This window comes from Petaurus breviceps, unplaced genomic scaffold, assembly GCF_028583685.1.
Source record: "Petaurus breviceps papuanus isolate PSGF00001 unplaced genomic scaffold, PetGlider_PUasm1.0 101, whole genome shotgun sequence".
Classification (NCBI taxonomy): Eukaryota; Metazoa; Chordata; class Mammalia; order Diprotodontia; family Petauridae; genus Petaurus; species Petaurus breviceps.
The window spans coordinates 5,740,684-5,768,328 of record NW_027185575.1 but is presented as its reverse complement, the minus strand read 5'-3'; the positions used below and the strand labels follow the sequence as shown (position 1 = coordinate 5,768,328).

The 27,645-nt window shown below is 44.1% G+C and overlaps 1 protein-coding gene across 1 annotated transcript; it reads right to left on the bottom strand.

The window, feature by feature from the left end:
- Positions 1 to 22,202: 22,202 nt before the first annotated feature.
- On the bottom strand, positions 22,203 to 26,029 carry LOC138158236 (frizzled-10). Its single transcript, XM_069084399.1, has one exon. The coding sequence runs from the start codon at positions 25,176 to 25,178 to the stop codon at positions 23,433 to 23,435; it is 1,746 nt and encodes a 581-aa protein (XP_068940500.1). The 5' UTR covers positions 25,179 to 26,029; the 3' UTR covers positions 22,203 to 23,432.
- Positions 26,030 to 27,645: the final 1,616 nt, after the last annotated feature.

The window sequence follows — 27,645 nt, the reverse complement described above, 5'->3', positions numbered from 1 at the left end:
TTAAGAGAGATTGCTAGTAGCTGGGAGGACTCAGGAAAGGTGGGAGATAGCACCTGAGCTGTGTTTTGAAGGAAACTAGGAATTTCCCCAGGAGAAGGTGAGGAGAGAGTGTATTCCAAGCATGGCAGGCAGCCTCAGCAGAGGAGGCATGAAACATCATGCATGGGGAACAGCAGGTCAAGTTGAGTGAGGGAAGATGAGCAACATGAAGTAAGATTGGAAAGGTAGACAAGAGTCAGATGGTAATGGACTCAAAATGCCAACATTTTATCCTAGAGGTAAGAGACACCGTAGTGTAGTGGATGTAAAGCCTGCCTTGGAATGTAACAGCCCTGGGTTCAAATCTTGCCTGTGTCACTTATTGGCTGTGTGAACTTGAACAAGTAGAGATTCAAGTAGGGAGACAAACAAAAAAGCTATTATAGTAGTCTAGACAAGGAGTTATTGATGAGAGCCTGCACTAGTGTGAGAGCCATGTGGATGGGAAGAAGAGAACAGATACAAGAGATGTTGTAGAAGCAGGTTCAATAAGAATCAGAAATTGGTTAGATATGAGATTTGGGGTAGAGAGAAAGGAGTAAGGGTGGGTGTGCTGGAGCCAGCTCTAAGCAGCTTACACTGATGGATCCATTTCAGTATGAACATTTATACCGTGGAAATTGGCAAACTACAAATCCGAGCTTGATTCATTATTTTGTTGATGGTCTAGACTTGATAAAAGTATGGAGACAATGTTAATAAACTTAAAGGTGTGCCCTGGTTACATTTTTCCTCCCAGAGACCTGGTTGTTAAACATTTACCAGTGTCCTACTGGAGAGTCAGGAATATTTTAAAGGTTTTTAACCTAGGCTACTGCAAGGATGGTACTATAAGTCAAATTAAACATGGGAAAAAATAAACAGGGAAATTTGGAGGAGGGATAGTTCTTTTCGGAGAAATATAATGAGTTACTTTTTTGAAGTAATGAATTTGAAACAAACTATCCAGGCAGAGGTGTCTAGTACACAGTTGGTGGTGCAGGACTTCAGTTTAAGAGAGAATTTTTAGTTGTGTGTGACTCTGTGACCTCATTTGGGGTTTTCTTGGCAAAGCTACTAGAATGGTTTGCCATTTCCTTCTCCATCTCATTTTACAGATGAGAAAACTAAGTCAAACAGGGCTAGGTGATTTGCCCTGGGTCACATAGCTAATAAATGTCTGAGACTGGATTTGCACTCAGGAAGAGGAGTCTCCCTGATTCCACACCCAAAGCTCTATCCACTGCACCACCTAACCACCCTAGGAGAGAGTTAGGGGCTGGATATATAGATGTGGGAGTCATTCATATAGAATTGTATTTTTTTAATTATCTGTTCTCCCTTTCTTCTTTCTTTCCTTCTCTGTATCTCTTCCTCCTCCCCCTTTTCATTCCTCTCTTCCCTTTCTCTCTATTTTATTTTCAAGATTCCCTATAATCTAAGAAAACGAATAGCCAACAAGTTTAAAACATTGATCCAAAGGAGAGCAAACTAAGGTTTCGGTGGGAAAAGTTTGCAATCAGGGGCATGTCCCTGAATTAATAAACTATAGCAATGGGACACTTGGCATAGTTAACGTGCCTTTGACTTTAGTGGCTGGGAAATGATTTCAGAATGACAAAAAATTGTTCCTAATCCAATGAAGAGAGACCTTGAGAGAGTGTCCCCTTTTCTGTGTCCCCAACTGGCACCTCTCTTCCCAGGCACTGCTCACAGCCAGCACAAACTCCTGACAGGGAGAAAATAGAAGGAATGTAGGTCATTCAAACAGGATTCCCTTCTCCATTCCCCACTACTGCAGGGCAGAAGGAGAAATAGATTTTTCAGTCTAAAGTTCATAATTTTTTAAAAACAAAAATTTGGAAAAACAAATGATGTTAAGGGAGGGGACATGTATGGCTTCAGTGTTCAGAACATTTTCTTTTCCTTTGTGCTGTTCTTTGGGATATAAATTCAAGTCCACGTAGTATCATAAAATTCAGAGCCAGAAGAAACCTTAGAGCTCATTTAATCCAACCTCCTAATTTATAGGTAACTTAGGAAAAACTGAGGCTCAGACAGGTTGATATGAAAACTAAAGTCACACCAGGAGGGTGAACAGAGATGGAATAAGCATTCATAGAGTGCTGACTATGTGCCAGGCACTGTGTGTGCTAAGGGCTTTATAATTATTTTCTCATTTGTTGTGAGGCTAACCCTGAGAAGTAGATGTTATTATTATCACCCTCATTTTATAGTTGAGGAAACTGAGGCAAACAGGGTGAATGACTTGCCCAGGGTCACCCAGCTAGTAAGTGTCTAAGGCCAGATTTGAACTTAGGTTTTGCTGACTCCAGCCCCCAGCCCTCTCTTCATAGAAGTAAATAGAAAAATCAAGATTTGAACCTGGGGCTTCAGATTACATAGCAATGGTTCTTTCCACCCCACTGTTTCTCCCTATGATTTCTTTCCTAATGAGCTCCCTAGGCTCAGTTGGACCTATTTGCTTTCCCCAGTCTGCTGAACTGAATTATGACAAACTCCAGGGCCTTTGGTTTGCTTTTCTATGGAACAGGTATTTTGGTGATGGCAGGGAAGGGAAGGCTTAACTAACTAACAGGATCTCCAGATGGGGGAGTGCTGAAGGCCCAGTCCCATTATCCCAAAGACCTCGTTTCCCTTTGTTCTTGATGTTCATTTTAGTGATCTCCTAGGGCATAGATAGACCGATAGAGCACAGATCTATATTAGTCATAGAATTTTTGTTTCTTTGTTTCATATTTGAAAATTATTTTTTGTCTAGACCTATGATTTCATCAATGTGATCAATATAGGGAACTCCCTATGTGGGAGTTCACTAATTTGAATCAGCACGATTTGGTGTGGTATGAAAAACATGCTGACTTTAGAGCCAAAGAGTATAGGTTCAAATCCTGCCTCTGTTATTTATAACTTATATGATCTTGGGCAAGTCATTTAATTTCTAGGGACCTGTTTCCTCACCTGTGAAATTAAAGGGTTCAAATTGATGGGCTCCAAGACACTTTCCATTTCTAAATCTATCATCCTCAGTCACTTCCCATTCTGGGTCTCAGTTTCCCCATCTGCAAAGTGAGAGGATTGGACTAGATTCCCTCAGAGGTCACCTTCCAACTCTAAACCAATCATCCTATAATTCTTGGATGTCCTTGGGCAAATCACTTCAGTTTTACTTCATCTGTCAAATGAAGAGGTTGGATTAGAAGATCCCCAAAGGGTCCCCTTTCACCTCTAAAAATGTGTTCCTTTGTAACTTTGCCCAAATAAGTTAATTTGAACTCAGGACTTCTTGACTCCAAGGTCAACCCCTCTATCCTCAACAAGCTGTTCAGTTGTTACTATAAACAAATTCTTATTTGTCTACTTGCTGGTCATTTCTCTAATTCTTGTCACTAGGTCTTTGTTCTTGCTGGTGGATAATCAAATCAACAAATATTTACCTAAAGGCTATTGTATAAAAGGTAGAGTCCTGGGTCTGAATTCTCAAGTAGCTTACATGGTCTGGTTGGGTTTCAATGTTTATATTGTGTGATATTTACCATTGCCACCTAAAACAATTTCAGTAGACAGGGGCAACATGGCAGAATGGATGAGGGCTTGGCATTTGTAATCTGAGAACCTGGATTCCTATGCTGATCACTGATTTTTTTTTCTTACCTATATGGCCTTGGGTAGGTTATTTCCCTCCTATAGGAATATAATGTAGAGGTGGAAGGGACCTTAAAATTCATTTAGTCTAAGTTTCTCATCTAACAGGTAAGGAAATCAAGGTCCTCACAAAGCACTTATTTACACAGGTAATAAGTGACAGCTAGGATTTGAACTCAGGTTATCTGACTCCAGATGTCCCTACCACCCTGTCCCCAATATGGTATTGCAATACCTTTCATCTAATTCCTCATCTATAAAATGTGAGCAGGTTGAACGAGGCATCTTTATAAGCTTCTGATTGTATAATCCTGATATTTTATAAGCAGATTTTAAATGCTTTCACTTCTTTTCTAACCTCTGGGTTGTGTCTCCTACTGGACTCCAAGGAAATGCTGGCTATTGAATCTTCCACTCAGCTTCCTTTAAGGCTCAATTTAGTTGACACTTTCTGCAAGGACTTTTCTGGATTTAACCAGTTTTCAGTTACCTCCTTGTCCTGGAATGACTTTGGACCTTCTTCTCTGTGTACATGTTGTTTCTCCTTCCTGTTTTCTTCCGCCCCAAGAAGAGGAGAATGAAAATTCCCTAAGGGCTGGCAGGAATGTCGTTTTTGTCTTTGTACTGTCAATGCCTCCTTGTCCTGAAATAACTTTGTATCTTCTTCTCGGAGCACATTATCTCTCCCCTCCAGCCCCGCCCCATGATAATGAAAGCTCCCTGAGGGCAGGGATGAGGTCATTATTGCCTTTGTGTACTCAGTGCCTAACACAACACCTTGCACATACTAAATGCTTAATAAATATATACTGAATTAATTGGAATGCATGCTATAAGCCCTGAAAGTGGTTAGAAATCTGTCCTGAAGACTCCCTCCCACCTTCATCATCAGCATCACTTTGGATGAGGATGAGGGTGACCTATCTAGGAACTGTTAGCTCAGTCACTACATAATTGACACACTTCTCAAGATCAAGGTGGATTAGAATGACAGGTTCTTGCTGTTTTTCATACCCTTGTGACGAGTCTTTCCTGTCTGTTCAGAAGCCAGATAGGGAGTGTGGGATAATCAGTAGGTGCAGTTGTTTGGAGAAACATTCCTAATACTTATTTTGTTTTTAAAGATAGAAAAGAAATATCTGTAATAATGACCCAAGGTTACTCTGGCTTTATCCATAGGATAATTATGCCTGCTAAGAGTTTTCCATTGTCTTAGGATCCTCCGAAGAAACTGATGCAAATAAAGTGTGAGAAAGTAAGCTGGGAACACCATCATCTTTACACTCCTGTAGGATCATAGGCAACTCATTTAACATCCCTGAGCCTCAGTTTCCCTGTCTATAAAATGAGAGCAGTTGGGTTAGAGAGCCTCTGAGGGTTCTACTGAAAGGTGAGCAGCTTGGACTAGATGCATGTGACTTAGAGTCAGGGAGATCTTGGTTCACACTTGATCTCAGGTCCTTTCTAGCTCTATGAGACTGGAAAAGGCACTTCACTTCTCTGGGACCCAGTTTCTAAATAATAATAATAGCTATTATTATTATTTATGCATATCTCTCTATATATATTTTGGTGAGGCAATAGGGTTAAGTGACTTGCCCAGGGTGACACAGCTAGTAAGTGTCGAGTATCTGAGACTGGATTTGAACTTAGGTGCTCCTGCTTCCTTGGCTAGTGCTCTATCCATTGTGCCACCTAGCTGCCCTTCTAAATAATAGTAACATTAAAAACAATAATAATAACACTTGGCACTGATATAATGCTTTAAAATTTTAGAACCACTTTACGTACAACATCTTATTTGATTCCTATGATAACTGTGTCAAGAAGTGGGTTTTTAAAAAATTAGTTAATTAATTTTTAGTTTTCAACATTTGCTTTTACAAGATTTTGAGTTTGAAAATTCCCTCCCCTCCACACCCCCCTCCCCAAGCCGGCATGCAGTTTGATATAGGTGCGCGATCATATTAGACGTATTTCTACATTAGTCACGTTGTGAAAGAAGAATTAGAAAAGAAGGAAAAAACCATGAGAAAGAAAAAACAACAGCAACAAAAAGAGAACATAGTGTGCTTCCGTCTGCGTTCAGACTCCATAGTTCTTTCTCAGGATGTGGATGGCATTTTCCTGCATGAGCCTTTTGGAGTTGTCTTAGATCCTTGCATTGCTGAGAAGAGCTCAGTCTATCAAAGTTAGTCATCTCATGATGTCGATATTACTGTGTACAATGTTCTCCTGGTTTTGCTCACTTCACCCACCATCAGTTCATGTGGGTCTTTCTGAAATCTGCCTGCTCATCATTTCTTATAGTACAATAGCATTCCATTCCATTCATATACCACAACTTGTTCAGCCATTCTCCAACTGATGCATACCCCTTCAATTGCCAATTCTTTGCTGCCGTAAAAGGAGATGTTATAAATATTTTTGTAGATATGGGTCTTTTCCTCTTTTTTTAATGATCTCTTTGGAATGTAGACCTAGTAGTGGTATGGCTGGCTTAAAGGGTATGCACAGTTTTGTAGCCTTTTGGCTATAAATTGTTCTGCAGAATGATTAGATCAGTTCGCAACTTCACCAACAATGCATTAGTGTTCCAATTTTCCCACATCTTCTCTAACATTTATCATTTTCCTGTTTTGTCATGTTAGCCAATCTGAGAGGTGTGCTGTGATACCTCAGAATTATTTTAATTTCCATTTCTCCAATCAATAGTGATTAGAATACTTTTTTCATATGACTACAGATACCTTTAGTTTCTTCATTTGAAAATTGACTCTTCATATACTTTGACAATTTATCAATTGGGGAATGACTTGCATTCTTATAGATTTGACTCAGTTCTCTATATATTTTAGAAATGAGGCCAGTATCAGAGACACTGGCTGAAAAATTGTTTCCCGGCTTTCTTTTTTCCTTCTAATCCTGGTTGCATTGGCTTTGTTTGTGCAAAACCTTTTTAATTTAATGTAATCAAAATTATCCATTTTACATTTCATAATGTTTTCTATCTCTTGTTTGGTCTAAATTCTTCCTTTCTACATGGATCTGACAGGCAAACTATTCCTTGCTCTCCTAATTTGCTTGCAGTTTCACCCTTTATGCATAAATCATGAAGATGTGCTATTATTACTCCTATATTTTGGAACAGTTAGGGGGAACAGTGGATCAAATGTTGGATTTGAAGAATTCCAGATCAGGAAGACCCATATTCATAATTCAGCCTCAGATACTAGCTGTGTGGCCTTGAGAAAGATAATTTGCCTCAATTGCAAAATGTGGGTAATAATAGTATTTACTTCCAAAAGTCGTCTGAGGATCAAATGAGGTATTTGTAAATCATTTTGCACCCTAAAGTGCTCTATAAATACTGTTGTTCAGTCATGTAAGACTGTGACCCCACATGGGGTTTTCTTGGCAAGGATATTGAAGTAATTTCCCCTTTCCATCTCCAATGGATTACAGTCAATTAATTGACTTGACCAAGGTCACACAGCTAATGAATGTCTGAAGTCAAATTTGAACTCAGGTCTTCTTAACTCCAGGCCCAACACTTTATCCATTGAGTCATTCAACTACCTCATAAAAATACTAGGTATTATTATTTTGGTGATGAAGAAACTGAAACTGAGAAGATAAAAGACTTGTCCAGGGTCTCTAAGCTAATAAAAACCTAACACAAGATTTGAATTCAGGTCTCCTTGACTTCAAGGCCAGCATTCTACCTGCTGCGCCACCTAGCTGCCTATGTTAAAATCGAATGCCTCTGTGGTCTGATCCAGTTAAAGAACCAAGAGCAAAGAGCTGAAGGAAAATCAGAGGTCTTTTCATCTACCCCACTACATTACTGTCCCTTAGAATCTCTATTTTCCTTCAAGGCTTAGTTGGAAACTAAATGAAGTTTCTCGTGATGCCCACCCACAGCTGCTAGTGACCTCTTCCTCTCAAATCACTTTTTATCTCTTTTGTTCATGGCTATATATGTATGCTGTTCTCTCTTCCAGTAGACTGTCAGCTCCTTGAGGGCAGAAATTACTTCATTTTTGTATCTTATATCTCCAGCAATGCCTGGCACACAGCAAGAGCTTGAGAAATGTTTGTTGATTGATTAGAGGTGAAGTTACTTTACCAAGGTCACACAGAGAGTAAATTAAAGAACTGGGATTTCTATTCAAGTACTCTGACCCTTTGCCCTTTCCACCAGGTCACTTAATTTCATTAGCATAGAGGAGATGGGGGTGGGGAGTGAAATTTTTCATTGGTATATTTTTTTCAAATTTACTTGGGGACAACTTTTTTGGGAAACCCAGTACATCTCTTCTCTTACCAGGAACTAGAGGAGAGGAAAATCTCCATGGAATGGATGGCCAAAGAATTTCCTCATCAGCGATCACTAAGCAAAAATTCACCACATTTTTTTCACCTCTTATATGTCCCACTTCCCCTAAGTGGGGGTTGCTTTGCTTATCTGTGCATATGCTGAATGATATTGCCTGCCTGACTCCAGGGCAAGTCAGCAGGCTGTGGAATTAGAAATCCCCCCAAAGCAGGTGGAGAAAGGGCCAGGCAGCCATCCCCTGATAAAGCACCGAATTCAGTGAGATTTGTGTTTCCTTCCTGTCCTTTGAATCTAAATGAGAAACATACTGGGAGTTGTAAAAGCTCCCCTGTCCTTCCTTTCCAATTGCAATGGAACTCATTGCCAAGCAGGAGACATTGGGTATCTGTCCCAAATGGAACACAGAACCAAATGGGAGATGCTTATGCGTAGGGGCCCATTGATGGAAAAGCAAATGGAACTGATCACTTGAATGGAGAGCAGACCTGTGGAGAGCCCTGGATGTAACCCCCTGTGCAGTGATCTTAGGGCAATAAGGCAAGGGGGCGGGGTGGGGGGGGGACAGTAGCTGAACCCAGTCAGGACAGGGCCAGATCCGCCATCTCCAAACTTATTTTTCAAATGTTTCTGGGTTTTGGCAAAATCCCAAAGCGTGTTTTGACTTGACTCTTCTCCCTTAATTTATAACCTATGTGTATCTTAAAGGAAATTTAATCCGTCTGTTTCTGATTCCTTTACACTTAACTCATCCAGTCTTGTTCTCCAAGAACCATTTGATGTTTAGTACCCTTTGAGCCTTTTTTATGAGGTCTTTTAAACCTCCCCCCTTCAACCCCTCCCTTCACACACCACCAACCCCCCAAGAAACAGGAAGCCAGGTTTTTCCAGGAGTAAACAAATTCAGACCCCCAGAAGTTTCCCTCCTCAGACCTGGAGGAAAAATCTGTAGGGTTCGAGTTCTCTGAACTTGTCAACACACATCCTCTTGGGCTGACTCCCCAGGTGGAGTTGGCCCAGTTCAGCCTATAATAAGGAACAGGCCCCTTGGGATAAGAGTCAGCCCCTTCAGAAAAGATAACTAGGAAAGCCATAATTCTGACAGAAGGGACAAATGACAACTTCTCTTTTAACCTTCAGTGCTGAAAGAGAACCTGGGCATGTGGGGCAGAAGCCCATTGTCGTTTTGGTCTCTCTGCCTTTCACCAGCTTGTTGATGTCAAGGGTACGGTTTCAAATGTCTGGAAACAGTCTACACAAGTTAGGGACCTGATGTAAGATGCATGCTTGCAGACGCCACTGAAGAGGAAAAGCCTTGAGACTCGGTCAGTGACCTGGGCCTTAGAGCTGGGATAGACTTTAGAGCAGGGGTGGGGAACCTGAGGTCTCAAGGTCACAGGTGGCCCTCCAGGTCCTCAAGTGCGGACCTGACAACAAAATTATCCTTACCCTCAAGACACTTATATTCTTGGGGGATAGGGCTGGGTTGATATCTAAACACAGATAATTCAATGCAAAATATCTACAAAGTAAATAATAAATAAACTGGAGTGAAGAAGGCACCAACCACTCGAGGGTGGTGTGGGAATCTTGTGTGGAAGGTGATATAGAAACTGAACTTAATGCAGGGAAGTGGGAGTCCATTTTGCAGATAAGGAAACTGAGGCTGAGGCACAGAGGATGGAGATGAATTATGTATGGGGGAGAGCAAGTGGCCAGTCTGTCTGGAACATGGAGTGTGTGACAAGTTCGGTGTGTTCTTTTTATTTTTGCCTCCTTAAGAGAAAAGATACTTTCTTTCCTCTCCTTGTGTATTCCCAATCCACATGGAAGAGAACCCTCACATTGGACCTGGGTTTGAATCTCTCTGTTCATACTTATTACCTGTAGGATCCTGGCTAAGTCACTTCCTGTCCCTGGGTCTCGGTTTCATCTGTCAAAATGGGGAGCACTGGGCCAAATGCCCACCCTGAGGTCCCTGTCAGCTCTAGCTGTGGGAGACATGGGCTTTAAGAATCATCAGAGATGGAACATTGGCATTAAGTCTCAGCCTCTGTTCAAGTCATTCCTTATGGTTCAAGTCATGACCTCTGAGAAAGGAGAGAGACAAGATCTCCAGCTGCCACCCCAGGGGCCTGGAAGGGACAGGCTGCTCCTAGGACACATTCCTACAGGTCCTCAAAGGTTCTCTCAGCAGGGTATTGCTCAGCTCAGTGATTTAATGGGAAGAGGGTGGATATTGAGGGGAGAAGCTAAAAGTGACTCTTGCTCCTTGACCCGAGAAATTTTCTTGGAGCTACTGGTGGGTTTATCTGGACCTGCCATCTCTGCTTCTCTCCATATCAAAGCCAATCAGATAATCAAAGGAACCTGTTTAGTCCCAAGTTGAGTTGTTATGTAAGTGAAATAAACCTCCTTTCCCCCCATTCAGTGCCCCCACCCCCTTTTGGGGAGGTAGGACTTCCTAACCTGAAAGAAGATATGGGAAAGTTACACTCTCCTTTGATGAAGAATGTCTTTTAAAACCCACAAGATGTCCCCTTGAGATACACAGCCTAGCATGGTGGTTAGAAAATTGGTCTTGGCATTAGGCTTGGGAGGCAGGGAGATAGGGGGGTCATGTCCTACATTATATATACATATGTGTGTATGTATATGTATATATATACCAACAGGCATTTATTAATCACCTACCATGAGCTAGGCACTGTACTAAGTCCTGAAGATACAAAGAAAGACCAAAAAAAATTCTCAAGGAACTCACAGTCTAAAGATCAGTAACCATTCATTTCCTATCAGAATATAATCCATTTAATTTATTGTGATTACAATTAATTGTGATTTAATTATTTTTTGTGATTAATTGTGATTGTAGCCCTTCAGAAGGGAGATAATCTAGCCAAGGGAAATACTGATGAAGAATACAGATTCTATTATAAAATTTTGTAGGAGGAATTGTAGAAGATTTTGAACAGCATATCATTTAATCCTTACAACAACCCTAAGAGGTAGGTACTAATACTAACCCCATTTTAGAAATAAGAAACTAAGGCAGAGGTTAAGTGACTTGTCCAGGGTCACACAGCTAATAAATGTCTGTTGTTGTTGCTTAGTTATATCTGACTCTTCGTGACCCCATTTGGGGTTTTCTTGGCAGAGATACTAGAGTGGTTTGCCATTTCCTGCTCCAGGTCATTTTACAGATGAGGAAACTGAGGCAAACAGGGTGAAGTGACTGGCTCAGGGTCACATAAGTGTCTGAGGCTGGATTTGAACTCAGGTTTTCCTGACTGCAAGCCTGGTGCTCTATCCACTGTGCCACCTAGCTGCCCCTGTAAATGTCTTGAGACTGGGTTTTACCTCGGGCTTTCTGGACTGTGAGGTTAGCATGTGTTCTCCCAGGCAAATCACTCAAGCTCTTGGAATTCCCAGGTAACTTTCAAAATTTCAGAGGTATGATAAGCTGTTGCAGTAGAAGTTATTTCCATACCTTAAGATCCCTCCCTTTGCGAAATCTATGGTGAAACCAGAAAAAAAAAAGTAGTGCTCCTCAACACATCCCTAAGGAAATGCAGGACCACAAATGTAGGAGGTCTGGCCGCTGGCAACAGTCTTCTAATCGGTCTCCCTGATTCATGTTTCTCTTTTCTCCAATCGCTCCTTTATACAGCTGTCAGGTTGATGTTCTCAAATCACAGGTAAGATTCATAAACTCCAATGGTTCCCCATCACCTTTAGAATAAAATACAAATTCATTTGGCCAGGAGTCAGGAATACATCTTCCTGAGTTCAAATATAGCCTCAGACACTTACTACCGTGTTTCCCCCGATAATAAGACCTATCCCCAAAATAAGCCCTCCCCCGAAAATAAGCCCTATTGAGATTGCTACTGCAGTGAAGGTGATCCCCTGCGCTACACGTCGCGCTCCGAGCTGCATCCAATCAGAGCTGTAGCAGTGAGCGCGTCATCCTGTTCTTCCCCAGTGATTTGCTTATTGAATAAAGGTACATTTTTTTTGTTCACATTTACCTGTTTATTCAAATTGCTGTCAATGTTCATTAAAATAAGCCCTCTCCTGAAAATAAGCCCTCTGGTGTTTTTCTGTCCAAAAAAAATAATAAGACAGTGTCTTATTATCAGGGAAACATGGTAGCTGTGTGACCTTAGGCACGTCACTTCACTCTGTTTGCCTCAGTTTCCTGATCTGTAAAATGAACTGGAGAAAGAAATGGCAAACTGCTCTAGAACCTTTGCCAAGAAAATCCCAAATTGGTCATGAAGTAGGGCATGAATGAATGACAACAACAAAAAACACACATTACACTCTTTGGCATTGAAAGTTTTTTAAAACCTGACTCTGATCTACATTCCTAGTGTCATGGGTCTTGAGTTAGAAGGGACTTCGGCATTCATCTAGCTGAGGTGCTACATTTTTTTAGAGGGAGAGAAAGGCCCCAGGCATTAAATGACTATCATGAAAGTAGCAAGGGGCAGAGGCATGATTTGAACCCTGCAAAGTCATTTCATTCCACCCTATACTATCATATTCCAGCTTTATTATTATTATTATTATTATTATTATTTGCCTTTTGGAGGGCAATTGGGGTTAAGTAACTTGCCAAAGGTTACAAGGCTCATTTTTGTGTGTGTGGGTGTTAAGTGGCTGAGGCCAGAACCGAACTCAGGTCCTTCTGACTCCAGGGCTGGGGCTTTACTCACTGCCCCTCCTAGCTACCCCTCTAGCTTTATTATTCATGGTTCCCCTTTATGTATTCTTGGTTCTGCTCAAACTAGCCTTTGAGCATGGATTTCATCTTCTACCCCTGGGCCTTTGCAATGATTGACCTCCATGCCCAGAATATATGCCCTCACCTGGGCCTCTTAGAATACAGAGCTTCCTTCAAAGCATTACTCAAAAGTCACTATTTTCCTAATTCTCCCTTCCTCCCAGTTGTTAATACTCCACCACCCCCCCTTTAAAAATTACCTTATATTTACCTTGAATATATTTCATATGCTACTTTCCCAGATGGAACATAGGCCCCTTAGGGTCTCAGGCTCATTAGATCAAGAACTGTAAGCGACCTTAAAAAGCAGCAGGCCCTGTTTTTCATTTTACAGATAAAGAAATTAAGAACTAGAGAAGAGAAGTGACTTGCTTAAGGTCACACAGCAAAAGGCAGAATCAAGATTGAAACTCATGTCCTGTGACTCCCAAATTCAACTCTTTTTAGGTTGCTGGGGTCAATAATAGCTGTACTACCTATGGACCAAATGAGTTATTACAGTAAAACCCTGATTTTACACATAGAGTGCTATATAGATTGTTTTTCAGTCATGTCCAACTCTTCATGACCCCATGGACCTGTCTGTGGTGGTTTTTTTGGCAAAGATACTGGAGTGGTATAACATTTCCTTCTCCATTTTACAGATGAGGAATTGAGGCAAATAACAGGTAAGTGATTTACCCAGGGTCACACAGCTAGTAAGTGTTTGAGGCCAGATTTGAACTCATGAACATGAGTCTTCCTGAATCCCAGGCCCAGTGTTCTATTCACGGCACCACCTACTTTCCTACTATTTCTTTTAATTTTTTGATATTCTTTGAATGTGACTACTTTTGCCCTTTACTCTAAACCCTGAATTAATTGAGAAAAAAAATAGTTTTCCTAAATCCAAGGTATTGATACAAACTTCAGTGCCGAAGGGTCTCTGTTCCAGAGGCCTTTAAGGAAGGAAAGTATTTTATAAATGAATCATGGGGTTGCTCTGAACTAGTCAATTCCAGTTGTGTGTTCTGGGAGAGGAGCTAAGTGCCAGGAGGCAGGCGGAGGTAGAACAGGCTGAAAGTTACAAACAGGTGCTGTTGTAGCCCCCGGGAGAGAGGAGGTAGAGAGCCCCAGACCTGAGGAGCTTGTCACTTCTGATCAAAGCCAGCCAGGAGACCTCCTAATCACCAGAACCCACCCCTTAGTGCAGATGCAATTTTGTCATTCGTCAGTGGTAATAACTTTGTAGTTCTGCCTCAAATAGTTAAGCCTTGCAAGGAGAAAGAAGTTTTCAGATTTTTTTTTTTATGTGCAACTGTTCAGAAAAATGCTACCAAATTTCCCCTTTGAGGCCACCTGTTGGGAGAGACCACCTGTCATCAAAGACCACCTGAGTGTATCCCATCCCCTCATTATGGAGCTATCTCCTTCAAAGCCATAGATCTCAAGCATTCGGATAGAGAGGGCGGGTAGATTTTAAGGCTGATGCTGCTGAGCTAGGGGTGGGAAGCCCCCTAGAACGACAGCTGTAAAATGAATAATGGTTTCCAATAACAACCCTTGTTCAAACCGTCCCACTGAGCTGGGGACATGGGGTTCAGCTTAACAGATGCCTCTTTCCCGCGGCTTGGGTGTTCACTTGCCAATTATGACAACTCAACTCTAGAAGACCTCTTCTTTATGCATCTCTGACTTAGCCCATTTCCCCCAATAACTCCCTCACCTGTCTATACACTACCCTTTAATTTAAACAGAAGTAGAGAGAGCTTCTGTCGATACATGTGCGACCTTGGGTAAGGTAGTTAACCTCTCTGTGTCGGTCATTCAACTAGCTTTTATTCATCACCGATTCTGGGCCAGATCCCATAAATGCCCAGGAAAGAAAGACAAAAACATGATCCCTGATCTCAATGAGCCCACATTCTAACGGAGGTGACAACATGCAAACAAACATGGACATACAAAATACTTCTTGTTGTTCATCCTTCGTTCTTGAAGAGGACAAAACATTTACAACGTCAATGGGGAAGGCACTAGCAGTGGGTATTGGGCTACCTGGCTGCTTGCATAAGGGGAGATTTCAGTTGAGTCTTGAAGGAAGTGGTGGCAGGCAGGAAGGGGAGCATTCCAAGTCTGAGGGAGAGCCAGTAAAAAAAAAAGGCACAGAGTGGGAAGATGAAGGGTCATGGTAGAAGCAAGAAGACCAGTGTCACCAGATTCCAAAGTCCATGGAGGAGAGTAAGGAAAATGAGGTTTGATTAGGGCACCCTGAGTCTCCTTTCCAGTTCTCAACCTGATCCTTCCAACTGGGCTGGAATCCCAGAGCTGTCATTTGTTACCTGTATGGCTTTAGCTAACTTCAGCTCTCTGGACCTCAATTTCCTTCATTTAGAAAATAAAAGTTTTGGAATAGGTGTTTTCTGATGTCTCTTCCAGCAGTAAGTTTATGATCTTATGATTGTGCCCCTTAAACTGGCTCAATAATCCTCCCTAAAATTTACCACAACAGAAGGAGAGGGCTGAGTAGGCTGTATAAGTCAGAGACTATCCCTGGCTTTAAGTTTACACCTATTCATTATGTAACCTTAGGTAAGTCATTTCTTCTTTTAATGCTTTAGGTGGCTCAGTGGATAGAGCCCCAAGCCTGGAGTTAGGAAGCTTCATCTTCATAAGGTCAAATTTGACCCCGGACACTTCCTAGCTATGTGACCTTGGGCAAGTCACTTAATCATATATGCCTCAGTTTCCTCATCTGTAAAATGAACTGGAGAAGAGAATGGCAAACCACTCTAGTATCTTTGGCAAGAAAACTCCAAACGGGGTCATGGAGTCAGTCAGGCCTGAACAAACAGCAACTTTGTAAGAAAGGTTGCTCACTGGCTTTGGTAGAAGTGTTTTCTAAACCAGAGATATCACAGGTCTGATTAAAAAAAAATAATAACAAATCATGGGATGGCTAGGTGCCACAGTAAATAGAGCACTGGCCCTGAAGTCAGGAGGGACCTGAGTTCACATGTGGCCTCAGACACTTAACACTTACTAGCTGTGTGACCTTGGGCAAGTCACTTAACCCCAATTGCCCTCCAAAAAAGCAAAAAAACATTAAAAAATTAAAAAAAAAATTATCCTTGTACTTTTGCAATTTCAAAGGTGTTACATACCAAACATGATAACCCTTGGGATAAGTTCTTGCAGACTCAATGTCAGCTGTTCTGTGAATGGAGTCAGTCAGCTGTGGTGTTATTCTGTCTCTTTCAGAATGAAAATGTGTACTTTTCTCACAAAAATAAATGTTAGTTTATTTTTCCTTCTTTCATTATCTTTTAGAATTAGTGAACAATTTTTATTGAACCTGAAGACACTTCAAAAACTGCCAGGGAGAAAGAAAAAAATACTCCCCTCTCTACTGGTTATGAGGAACTTTTACTTGTTAGCCAAATCAATACAGGTTTCTTCAGGAGGTAGGGGAAGAGAAGAGGAGGAAAGACATTACTCTCCAAATCATGGTGTGAATGCCCAAATTAAACCTTAATAAAGCTTAAAACCTAAAGAAGATGGGGACCTTTGCCTCTCGCCAAAGCCTCAAATCATTGGATATTACAGATCACTAAATGGAATATAGCATGTTAACTTAAAGGTGTCCCAAAAGTCTTGATACAATTTAAATCTTTAATAGTTTAAAAGTGCATTGAGACTTTAGGAACACCCTGTTTTTATTATGTATCCCTACCCTACACCCCCTTTGTGGATTTCTTGCTGATCCCTTTTTATTTCAAAAAGAGAATGATTAAGATTTCTCTCCAAATACTTTCTCCCCCCGCCCCACCCCCCTTCCTTGAAGGAGAAATAATAGCTCACCACAATAACTTTAAAAACAGCAATTATTGGGATTAGCCTGCCAGAGCAGGCAAGGGGTTAAATTAGAGAAAGAGCATAGGTTTTGATACTGGTATAGGTGAAAGAAGAGACAAAGTGAGACTTCTTTGTAATCTCCCTCTTCTCTTCTAAAGAGTTAAAGGGCTATTTTTCCCCCTTGTCTCCTAAATTCTGACAATGGTTTTAGAAATAGTACTATCGGGGAGGCTAGGTGGCACAGTGAATAGAGCATGGTCCCTGGAGTCAGGAGGGCCTGATTTCAAATCTGATCTCAGACACTTAAAACAAAAAACTAGCTGTATGACCTTGGGAAAGTCACAACCCCAACTGCCCTCCAAAAAAAATAGTACTATTAACAATAAAAAGAATAACATGCATGCAAATACATGTATGTATTATACATTCATATATACAAAGATATGTAGATAAAATACATACATACATGTATATGTGAATGTAAATAAAGATATAGATGCATGTATATATGTGTGTGTATATAGGGTATATTGTTCTTCAGTAATGTCTGACTCTCTGTGACCCTGTATGGGATTTTTCTTGGCAAAGATTCTGGGATGGTTTGTCATTTCCTTCTCTAGTGGATTGAGGCAAACAGAGGTTAAGTGACTTTCCTGAGATCATATAGCTAGTTGGTGTTTGAGGCTGGATTTGAACTCAGATTTTCCTGACTACAGGCTCAGACTCTCTATCCATTGAACCACTTAGCTGTCTCCATAGATATATACACATATATAAAGATATATAGGTATATATACACACACATACATAAAAAAGACATATGTATATATATGTATACACATATAAAGATATATAGTTACATAATTACAAACATATAAATATATGGTATATAAAGGTATAAACACACACATATAAAAATATATAGGCATACAAAAGTATATATACCTTTGTATATATGGGAATACAAAGATATATATGTATACATACATATAAAGATATATATGTATAGAAAGGTATATATGTGTATATATATGTATATATACTTACACGAGCACACACACATGTGTATACACACAAATGCTTTGAGACCTTTACTCACAATAGTCCTGAGAGGTTGGCCAGTGGAAGTGTTGTTATTCCCATTTTAAAGATTGGGAAACTGAGGTTCCTAAAGGTTGAATTGCTGACTCAGACTCAGGTCTTCTAACTTCAAAGTTCAGTGTTCTTTTTCTTTTTCATCAGCTTTTGGATTGTAGGGTAGGGCTTAGTGATTCCCTGGTGAAACAGAGACCCCAAAAGGGAAGTGACTTGCCCAAGGTCACGGGTACACATGGTCACTGTAGAAGACAGAATCAAGTCAGCCACTATAACCCCTGTCTCTTGATTTTCAAAGCCCCAAATTCTTTTTTACTTCCCCTTCTACTTTCCCTGTTTTGAGCCACAGGAGCTTGAAGTCTTGGTCAGGTGACAAGGTGATTTGCTATTCCTTGAGAAATCCTACTTCAAACTTTGGGTAAACTGAGGTAACTTCCACGGGATCACAGATTTGAAAGGCAGGATCTTAAAGGTCCTCTAGTCTAATCCCTTTATTTTATGAGTGAGGAAACAAGAGTAGGTGCAGTTAAGTGACATCCTTGGTCATTGGCAGGGAAGCCCAAGAGGCCGGTGGTACAGCTCTTTCCCAGGTGCCTTCACCTACTTCCAGTCCACAACCTTGACTTATGTCCTGCCACTGGAGGAGAGAGTGAGACTGACAACTTTACACAGCTTTCCCTCACTCAAATCCAATTCACTCTCAAGTCAAGACATCACCCTTATAATGTCTTTGGTCATCAACAAACAACCAGCAAGCAATTGTTCCCAAGGAGCAATGCCTTTGGTGATGCTACCTTCGCAAGGTGCTGTCACCATTGACCACCCAGAAAAGGAACTTCTTTGCCACCAAAGTCCTTGACATGGTAAAAGGTTCAATATAAATAACGGACGTGGTTTTATTCCTGAAAATGCCATTAAAGATGGTGCATCAGCATCTGCTTTGCCACTGGGTCCTGAGAGCCCCTGGGACCTTTCCTCTTAAGAGTCTTCCAATGTGAATGTGAATTCTTGTGATCAAGTCCTGTAGTGCCTTTCTATGTAGATCCCCATTCTTTGTACACAGCAGGCACTTAATAAATACTTTCCCATTCATTTCTTTCATTTATACAGATAGTAAACTGAACAATGGTCATTGGCTCCTGGTCAGCTAGATCTTGTTCCTAGTCTAGACAAAAACAGTTGACAGAACATTCTCCATAGAGGACTTTTAAGAAAATTCAAGTGAATCTGAACAGACTGGGAAAAAAAAAAAAAACTTGTGTTCCTAGGGGGCACCCAGAAACCTAAGGGTACCCAGTGAATAAGGGAAAGATCTGTGTAAACTGTAAGACAAGGCGTCATTCTGATGAATATATAACTTGATGGCTCCTTCAGCAGATTGCATATAATATTTCTGATGGCTGTTTATCCTATCAACCTGTGGATATGTGTGACTAGCTCATATATCCTGATCATATATCTCACATATGAGATGAGGCAGCTAGGTAGCACAGTGAGCCCTAAAACTGAAGTCAGGAAGATCAGGATTCAAATCCAACCTCAAATCAGACACTTAATAGCTGTATGACCCTGGCCAAGTCACTTAATTGCACTTTCCTCAACTGTAAAATGGAGGTAATAATTACACCTATCTCCTAAGGTTGTAAGCGAGGGTCAATTGAGATAATATTTGTAAATTCCTGGCACATAGTGGATGTTGTAGAAATGTTAGTCATTATTATTTATAGTTAGTTGCCCATATAGTTTTAATCTCTTAAAACAAGTTAAAAAAATTTGTACCCATTATTTTATTGGTGTGGAGACAACCCTGTGAGAAAACTCCCTTTACCCGTGAAGATGAGCACCTTTTCGCCAGTTGAGAATCTTGGAAGAATTCCTTGAGGGTCCTGAAGAAATATTGTGAACCACACAGCTACATATTCAGGTGAAAATCAGAGGACATTTCAGATCCATTTCCATTATTCACGTTTTTGCTGTAGTGGTCCCAGGGTCAGAAGAGCTGGATTAAAATCCCACCATTAATACTTACTAGCTAGGTAACCTTGGGGTCTTTCACTGGGACTTCTCTCTGAGGGAAAGCTCAAGGGAAGCTTTCTGAGTTTGCTACCTCCTCTCTTTGCATTTTTATTGGCTGTCTCCTAGGTCTGTTGGGATGCTCTCTTTCCCTCTGTATCTCTGCCTTTTGACTTCTCTGAAATCTTAGCTAAAATTCTACCTTCTGCAAAAAAAAAAAAAAATCAACCTTCCCTGGTCCCTCTTATTGCTTAGTGCCTTCCCTCTGAAATGATCTCCAACTTAACTGTGTTTATGCATGCATGTGTATACACACATCTAGATAGATATAGATACATATACGTGTCTATGTATACACATTTATCCATGCACATATCTATATATCTGTATACAGGTCTATGAATGTACGTATCTATATCTATCTGACATCTATTCATGGTTGTTTTCGTGTTGTCTTTTCCCTTAAAGTATTAAGATACGTAAGGGAAGGGGTTATTTTTTGCCTTTCTCTTTATTTTAAATAAACCAGCATTTAATACAGCACTAGGCCCATAGAAGGTTCTTGTTGCAAAAATGGGAGCAATACTTCTTATGACCTGCCTCACAGAGTTGTGCTAAGGAAGGTGCTTGGTAAAACTTCCAAAAGGCTAGAGGAATGAAGAGTTCCCTGTCATTATTTAAATAACTTTGCTTTCTTTGGGATTGGGCATCGATATCATTTCTGGAGCTACAAGCATCTGAAGGTTCTGATGAAGTGGTAAGGTTAGAATTGAATGCCTGGTCCTTGTCCCTGTTGGGGCCCAGAGGCATGGGGTCTTTCAGTATTAACCTGTGGAGGAGGTATAGTGGGGATGACAATAATTCAGTCAGAGCACCTGAGCTCCAATGACAGTTCTGCTACTTTCTTGGTAACCTTGGATGAGTCACTTAATGTCTTTAGACCTCAGTTTCCTCATCTGTAAAACGAGAGGTTTGGGTTAAACCACAGAACTAAGGCTGAAAGGTGCCTTCTAGGTCACCTAGCTTGACCTCCTCATTTTACTAAAAGTCAAGCCTTTGTGAGGTCGAAGTGACTTGCCTAAAGTCACACAGGTGGCAGAGGTAGAATTTGAATCCAGGCCCTTGGACTTCAGAGTCTCTCAAGTGCTCTTTTCACTTTATCAAACTGCCTCCCTTTTGGATCTCAGTTATAATTTTATGATTCTAGACTGTTCAAATATTAGCTTCTTATGAAATCCACTTTCTGGAGAAAAGTAGATTGGGAGGTTTTAAAGTCTAAAAATACACCAAAAAACTTCACCTCCCCTACCCCCAGTTACATTTATTCCTTAATCCATTTTCAACCTCCTTAGCCAATCATTTAATTAGCCGATAAGTTTCCACAAGCAGAAATCAAGTCCAAACCACAGGATCCTAGGAGCCTCTCTCTCTAGTTGGCCTCACTGAGCCAGGAAAGTCTGTTTTAAGCCGATTTCAGACAAGATGCTTACAAAATGACAGTCCTGTTTACTGAACAAACAGGTTATCCAAGAACAAGTGGGTCCCAGTTGAATCAGGCAGGCCCCATTCTCCCAAAGCCCCCTTGGCCATGCCTCAGCTTTCACACTTAAGCGCTGGGCAAATGTTTGCCTGTCTAGTAAGTCCTCAGGGCAGTCAGATTGATTTTTCTGAGGTGCCCAGCCTGGAGAAATCTCTGGTTTCATATCTAAGTCCCTTAAACTGATGGGGAAAAAAAAAAAAAAAGATTGAATGGTGCCTTTGACTCAGCCAACACCAAAGGCATCTGTACTTGTGGGCTTGGGTTGCTGCTTCATTGCTTCTGAGCAGCCAAGAATAAAACCTCTTTCCCAATCTCTCTCTTGGTTCCCTCCTCTTGGATGAGCCAATGGTCTGGCCAGCAGTTCCCCCCCCCCCCAAGTGTTACAGCTGTACCCTTGGGTAAACAGGTCACCGCTGACCCTTTCTATCCCATCAGCCCAGCTGTCGTGGAAGGGCACGGAACTCCCATTTTGTCCCTTTCTGCAAAGGACAGCAAGGACATTATAAGAAACTACTCCACCAGTTTCCGTCTCCCCCACTCCTGATTCTCTGAGGACATGAAAAAGGCTGCTAAAGCAAGATTACGGCCACAGTGTGTGCTCAGTAAACAAGGCTCCCTTTGCATGAATTGTCCCTACAACCGACCTCTCATGTTCTGTTGCCAAGATTCCCCAGGAACAATCCCCTAACTCTCTGTGCTGGCCACATGTCATTCTTATGTAACCTGCAAGTTCCATTATTCCACGGCCCTTGTAATCCACAACTCTCCTTAGCTAGAAAGGGCGATCAGCCCATGTCTACGACCAGGGAAACAGCCTCCCCTGTGCCTGCCAAGTCAATGGCCAAGAACAAAGTTGCTTTTGAGCCCCTCCACTCCAGCCTGGGAAAGGGAAAGTGGCCACCACAAGGGAGTATCAGCAAACTAAAGAACATATTTTATTTTTTTTTTAATAAAATAGTGGAGCATGAAAAATAATCATATGTTACAAATATATACAACTAAGAAACTGGGCTTTTCCAGCACAGCGAAAGCATCACAATATACAAAATTTTCCCTTTGCACCACAAGTGCTCGGTATCTATTCATGGCAAGAATTTGTTTAACAATGGAAAGAGTCAATAAGCCCTTTGGGTACCTTTGAATGATCCCTCTCTCTCCTCTCCCTTTTTTTCCACAAATCAGTCCAAACTTGTATAACATTGGCTTGATTTCCATTAAAAAGCCACAAAATGTAACGCTAAAGGGTTTCGGAGGGCCAGACCTCTCAGTCCTTTTGTTAAGAGGTTTCTTTTGTGGTCTTTATGTACAGCAAAATACTTGTTTCTTTTTTCTTATTTCATGGTGGGAGAAAAAAAAAAATGTATTGCACATAGTTTGCGTGTGTATGTGGCCCAGAAGTTTGCCGGTGTGTTTGGGGTTTTTCTGGGCGGAGGGTTGGAGTTTGAGCGAAAAAGTTTTGCGGAGGCTGTGGACCCCTATCTATTTTTTTTTTTTAATTCTTTCTAGTCTGTAGAGAGTTGTTTAAAAGGGGATTTCTTTGCTTAAGTTGCTACTGAAGTTCCTTTCTCACATGGTGAGGGGCATGACCTGAGGGAGGGGCTCTGTAATGGTGACTTTTGCTTACCGAGAAAAGAAGTTGGGGGGAGTTGGGGGAGGCACAGGAGGGGACCTGGGACACGTTTCTTTGCTATCCTCAGAAGTTTTCTCTTTCTTTACTATTGGCCAAGGTATAGGGAAAGCCCACTCAGATTCGATCCAGATGTGTATTATATATACATATATGTATATATGTATACACCTATATAATATGTATCTATAACATATATATTCCCTCCACAAGCTACTTCCAATCGGTAACTGAAGAGGCCATTAAACTGACAATATTTGTTTTCCATTAAACTCTTAAGTACATTTAACTTGAAGTGTATGGCAACATCCTGAATTTCAGGGTAATAATCTTTTTTTTTTTTTTAAACTTAAAAATCCTCTCCCCCCCCCTCCCCGCCACTGTCTGAGAAAAGCCCCAGGGTTTAGTTCCCTCGCCCTTTCCTTGGAGGCCTGTACAGGTCTTTTTTCGGTGGGAAACAGCTTTCTTTAGCTGTTTAGTACCCTCAAGTCCCGACAGCCCCCCCCCCCCCCTTTCACACGCAGGTGGGTGGTTGTATGGCTGCTTCGTACTTCCCATGATGGCCTTTCTGGGGGTGCTGGGCTTTTTTGTAGATCCCACTGGCCGTGATCACGGTGGTGGGTTTCCTCCTGCTCCTCTTCTTCAGGCTCCGGCTGCACACGTTCTGCCAAGACTGAAGCGTCTTAGAAGTCCAGATCCACACACCGCTGGTAATGCCCACCACCAGCAGCATGAACATTTTGACCATGAAGATCTCCACGGCAGGGATCGAGCTGCTCATCAAGCAGTCCGGGGCCTTAGTCTGGTTGTTGACCCTGCATTTGTGCTGGGCTGCCAGCACCTTCCAGTAATCCATGTTGAGGCGCTCGTAGAAATAGCAGGCGATCACGCAGGTGGCCGGCACCGTGTACAGCACGGAGAAGACCCCGATGCGGACCATGAGCTTCTCCAGTTTGTCTGTGTTCTCACCCCCTGTTTTCATCACCCTCCGGATGTGGAAAAGGGCCACGAAGCCCGAGAGGATGAAGGAGGTGCCTATGATGAGGTAACAGGCCAAGGGGACCAGGACAAAGCCGGTGAGCGCATTCACGTCCATGCTTCCCACGTAGCACACTCCAGTCAGCTCGTCTCCGGCCACCCTCCTCATCACCAGGATCATGATGGTCTTGACTGCAGGGATGGCCCAGGCAGCAAGGTGGAAGTAGCTACTGTTGGCCTCTATGGCCTCGTGGCCCCACTTTTTCCCTGCGGCCAGGAACCAGGTGAGCGTGAGGATGACCCACCAGAGTGAGCTGGCCATGCCGAAGTAGTAGAGGACTAAGAAGACGATGGTGCAGCCCGTGCTCTCCAAGCCTTCCTGGATGACGTAGAGCTGGCCGCTGTCCCTGTCGCAGGCGATGCTCTCCGCCCCGGCGAACAGGCGGATGATGTAGCCCACGGAGTAGACGCAGTAGCACATAGACAGGAAGATGATGGGGCGTTCTGGGTACCTGAAGCGGGGAGGGTCGATGAGGAAGGTGAGCACTGTGAAGGCGCTGGAGAAAAAGCAGAGCACCGCCCAGATGGCCAGCCACACCACGGCGAACCTCTTGTCCGCCCGGCTCCAGTACACGTCCACTCCTGGCGTGCAGAGCGGCGCGCAGGACGAGCTCTTCTCCACGTGGTGGAACTTGCCCGGGTTGCTGCAGCCCGAGCGGCCCGGGCTGTCCTTAGGCTGCTGCTGCTCTGGGGGGCTGGGGGGGCGCTGGGGCCGGAAGAGCGGCGGGAACATGCTGGAAGCTCGAGCCGGCTCGTCCGAGCCGTTGTTGGGGGCCTCCATGCACAGATAATTGGGATCGTTCTTGTTGGGTAGCTTGCTGCAGTCCAACGAGTCAGGCCACTTGAAGTTGAACTGTTCCATAATGGGGGAGCACTTGAGCCGGGCCTGCTCGCACATGACCCGGCAGGCGGGGATGGGGGTGGAGACTTGCTCGGTGCACATGGGCGCATAGAGGGAGCACAGGAAGAAGCGGAGGTGGCCGTGGCAGCCGTACTCCACCAACGGGGCGAACTCATGTAGCTGGATGGCTGCTTCACGCTGGTTCTCATGGCCCATGAGGTTGGGCATGCGGGTCATGTTGTAGCCGATGTCTTTACACATGGGAATCTCGATGGGCTGACACTTGCCCTCGCCTGGCCGGTCGATGTCCATGGAACTGATAGCCGCGCACGCCCCCACCACCTGCAGCACAAGCCAGAGGCGGGAACCCAGGCTGCTCATGGCGGCGTTGGGTCCCGGGCGGAGGGTGAGGAACAGCGGCAGAGGCAGCGGCACTGGAGCCCGCCGGTCCAACGAGGCTACACTTCGGACCGCGGAGCCCCGTCCGGGCCGGCTCAGGCACTCCGCCTGCCGCGCCGCATCAGAGCCTGAACGCCCGGAGCCGGGCTGCAGCAGATGCCCGCTGCACCCCTCGGCTCCTGCCCCAACCCCGGCCGCAGCCCATGCCCGCCTGAGGCAGGGCAAGCGAGCTGTCCGCCCGCGCAGCGGGGAGCAGAGCCCCGAGAGTTGCCTCTGCCGCGTCTGCCCGAAGCGTACTCAGAGTTTGCCCGGGTTGGGCTGGGGGAGGGGGGAGAGGGAGGGAGTGGAGGGGAAGGGAGGGGAGGGGAGGGGAGGTGAGGGGGGGCGGCGGACAAGCAGGCCAACTGGCAAGCGAAAACAAAGTTTGCAAACAATGCGGTTCGGCAAAGAGGGGAAAGCCGGGCTAGCTCCGGCGGCGCCGCCACCGACTCACAGGCGCAGCAAACTTTCCTGGCCCGCCGTCTGGTATTCTTTCGGTCCTTGTCTCCGCGCAGCGCGCGCGCCCAGGTGCAGGCAGGGCTGGTAGCCGTGTAGATTCCACTGCTGGCCGGGGGCAGAGGACGAGGGAGAGCTGCCCCAGGCTCCGGATGACCCCACTGTCCTTCGTAGCCCGGCTGTGCGCCGCCTGCGCCCCACGTTCGCCTCCTCTCTCCTCTCCGCCGCAGCTGAGGCTGCTACTGCTGCTTCTCCTCCTCCTCCTCTGGCCAGGGCTGGGAGCAGCTGTTTAGGGGGTTGCGTCCCGGAATAAGGAGACGCTCAAACAGGGAAAGGGGGGGGGGAAAGGGCCAAGTGGTGGCAGAGCCCGCCCCCCGGCCGCCCGCCCCGCCCCGCCCCCGCCGCTGCTTTGCATGAGAAAGCCGGCGCTGCTACGGGGATTAGGGCGCTGAGCCGCCCGGGACTCCCGCGGGCCGCCGGGTTCCTCACCGCTCCCAGCCTTTCGGCTCCGCGCCGCAGGGATGCCGAGCCCCCTGCTGGGCGCAGGCCGGCGGGCCGCGGCGCTCTGTCTGGCCTGGAGTCTCGGCCGGCTCTTTGAATGGCTTGGCCTCTCCGCGCATCTCCTGCATGTGCCTCTGTCCATCTGTCTCAGGCTCTTTGGCCCTCCCTCCTTCTGTCTCGGTGTCTCTACCTCAGTTCCTGGCTACTGTCTCTGAACACCCATCCCCCATCTCTCTCCCTTTCTCTATCCCCTTCCCCCCACTTGCCCGGACCCCCGAGATGGCCACCGCTGCCCCCAAGGGTCAGGGCCCTGAAGGGGGAGGGGAGCAGGGTTGGAAGGTGTTGTATCTCTTCCCCAGCCCCCCTCTCGATTTTATGGTGGGTTGCGGGGCGGAGGGTGCTTTCAAGAGGAGGTGGGATTTGCTTTTTATAGCCCCGGCCATAAACCCCTGTGAGTTCCTCTCCAGGCTGGGTACTTAGGAGTCCTGGGCTCGGGCCTGGGGGGATGGGTTTCCTTTGATATTTCAAAGAAGAGAACTAAAAGGATGGGGGTGGGGCTCGCAGTATTGGGATTTGGGGGCCTGAAAACATTTCAGGGACAACACCTCCTACTTCTCCAAAGCCGGGGGAAGTGGGGTAAAGGCAAGGTTATAAAGGGAAACTGTTCTCTAAAAAATAACCGAGGAAAATGGGACTGAACTGGGGAGTGACCACACTGACCACACCCACCACGTCCACTCTTATCTCGAAGTTGATATTTGCTAGGTTTACTTAAGTCTCTAAATCGTCATTGTTTATGGTATTTCATAAGGAGGAATGCATCCATTTACTGCTTTTTCCTCTGTTCCTGTTGATGAAAGATGACGCTGGAAGCAGGCCCGGGGACCACCAACTCCCAAAGTGATCTCGGTGGACATATCGACATGAATTAAGTTCATTTTGTTCAAAGGGAAGGATCGAGTTTCCCTATCTCGTTTACACCTGGCTCACGCCCGATCCTGGGTCACTGTCACTTTTTATGTGGCCAAACACAATCTCAGGATGTCCCCCCCTCCCCCCACTCCGATCCGGCCTCCCGCGCACCCCTCCCCCCTATACACACACTCATTCGAGGGCGAAAGCTAGCCTAAACCAGGCAGTTTCTGAACTCCTAGGGGCTAAAGTCAACAGGCCAGATAAAGCCCTCAGGGCATCTTAGAGAAGTGACCAAGGTCTCTCACCTTTTAGGATCCCTCTTAACAAGGGAAAGGATTGGAATTCTCTCCGAAAGTCACAAAAATGCCACAAAGGCAAAGTTAATATCCCTGTAGTCATCCCTTTTCCCCCTCCCCCCAATCACGCTTTGGGGCTTTCTCATTCCCGCTATTAAAGGAGTAAGGAAACTTTAGGAAGAAGGTACAAACGCAGGCCTACCGCAGCCCTTCAAGGATGCTAACGTTATGTACATGGAAAG

Coding starts and splice junctions, on each gene's coding strand:
- LOC138158236 (XM_069084399.1), bottom strand. CDS start 25,178: ATGAGCAGCCTGGGTTCCCGCCTCTGGCTTGTGCTGCAGGTGGTGGGG.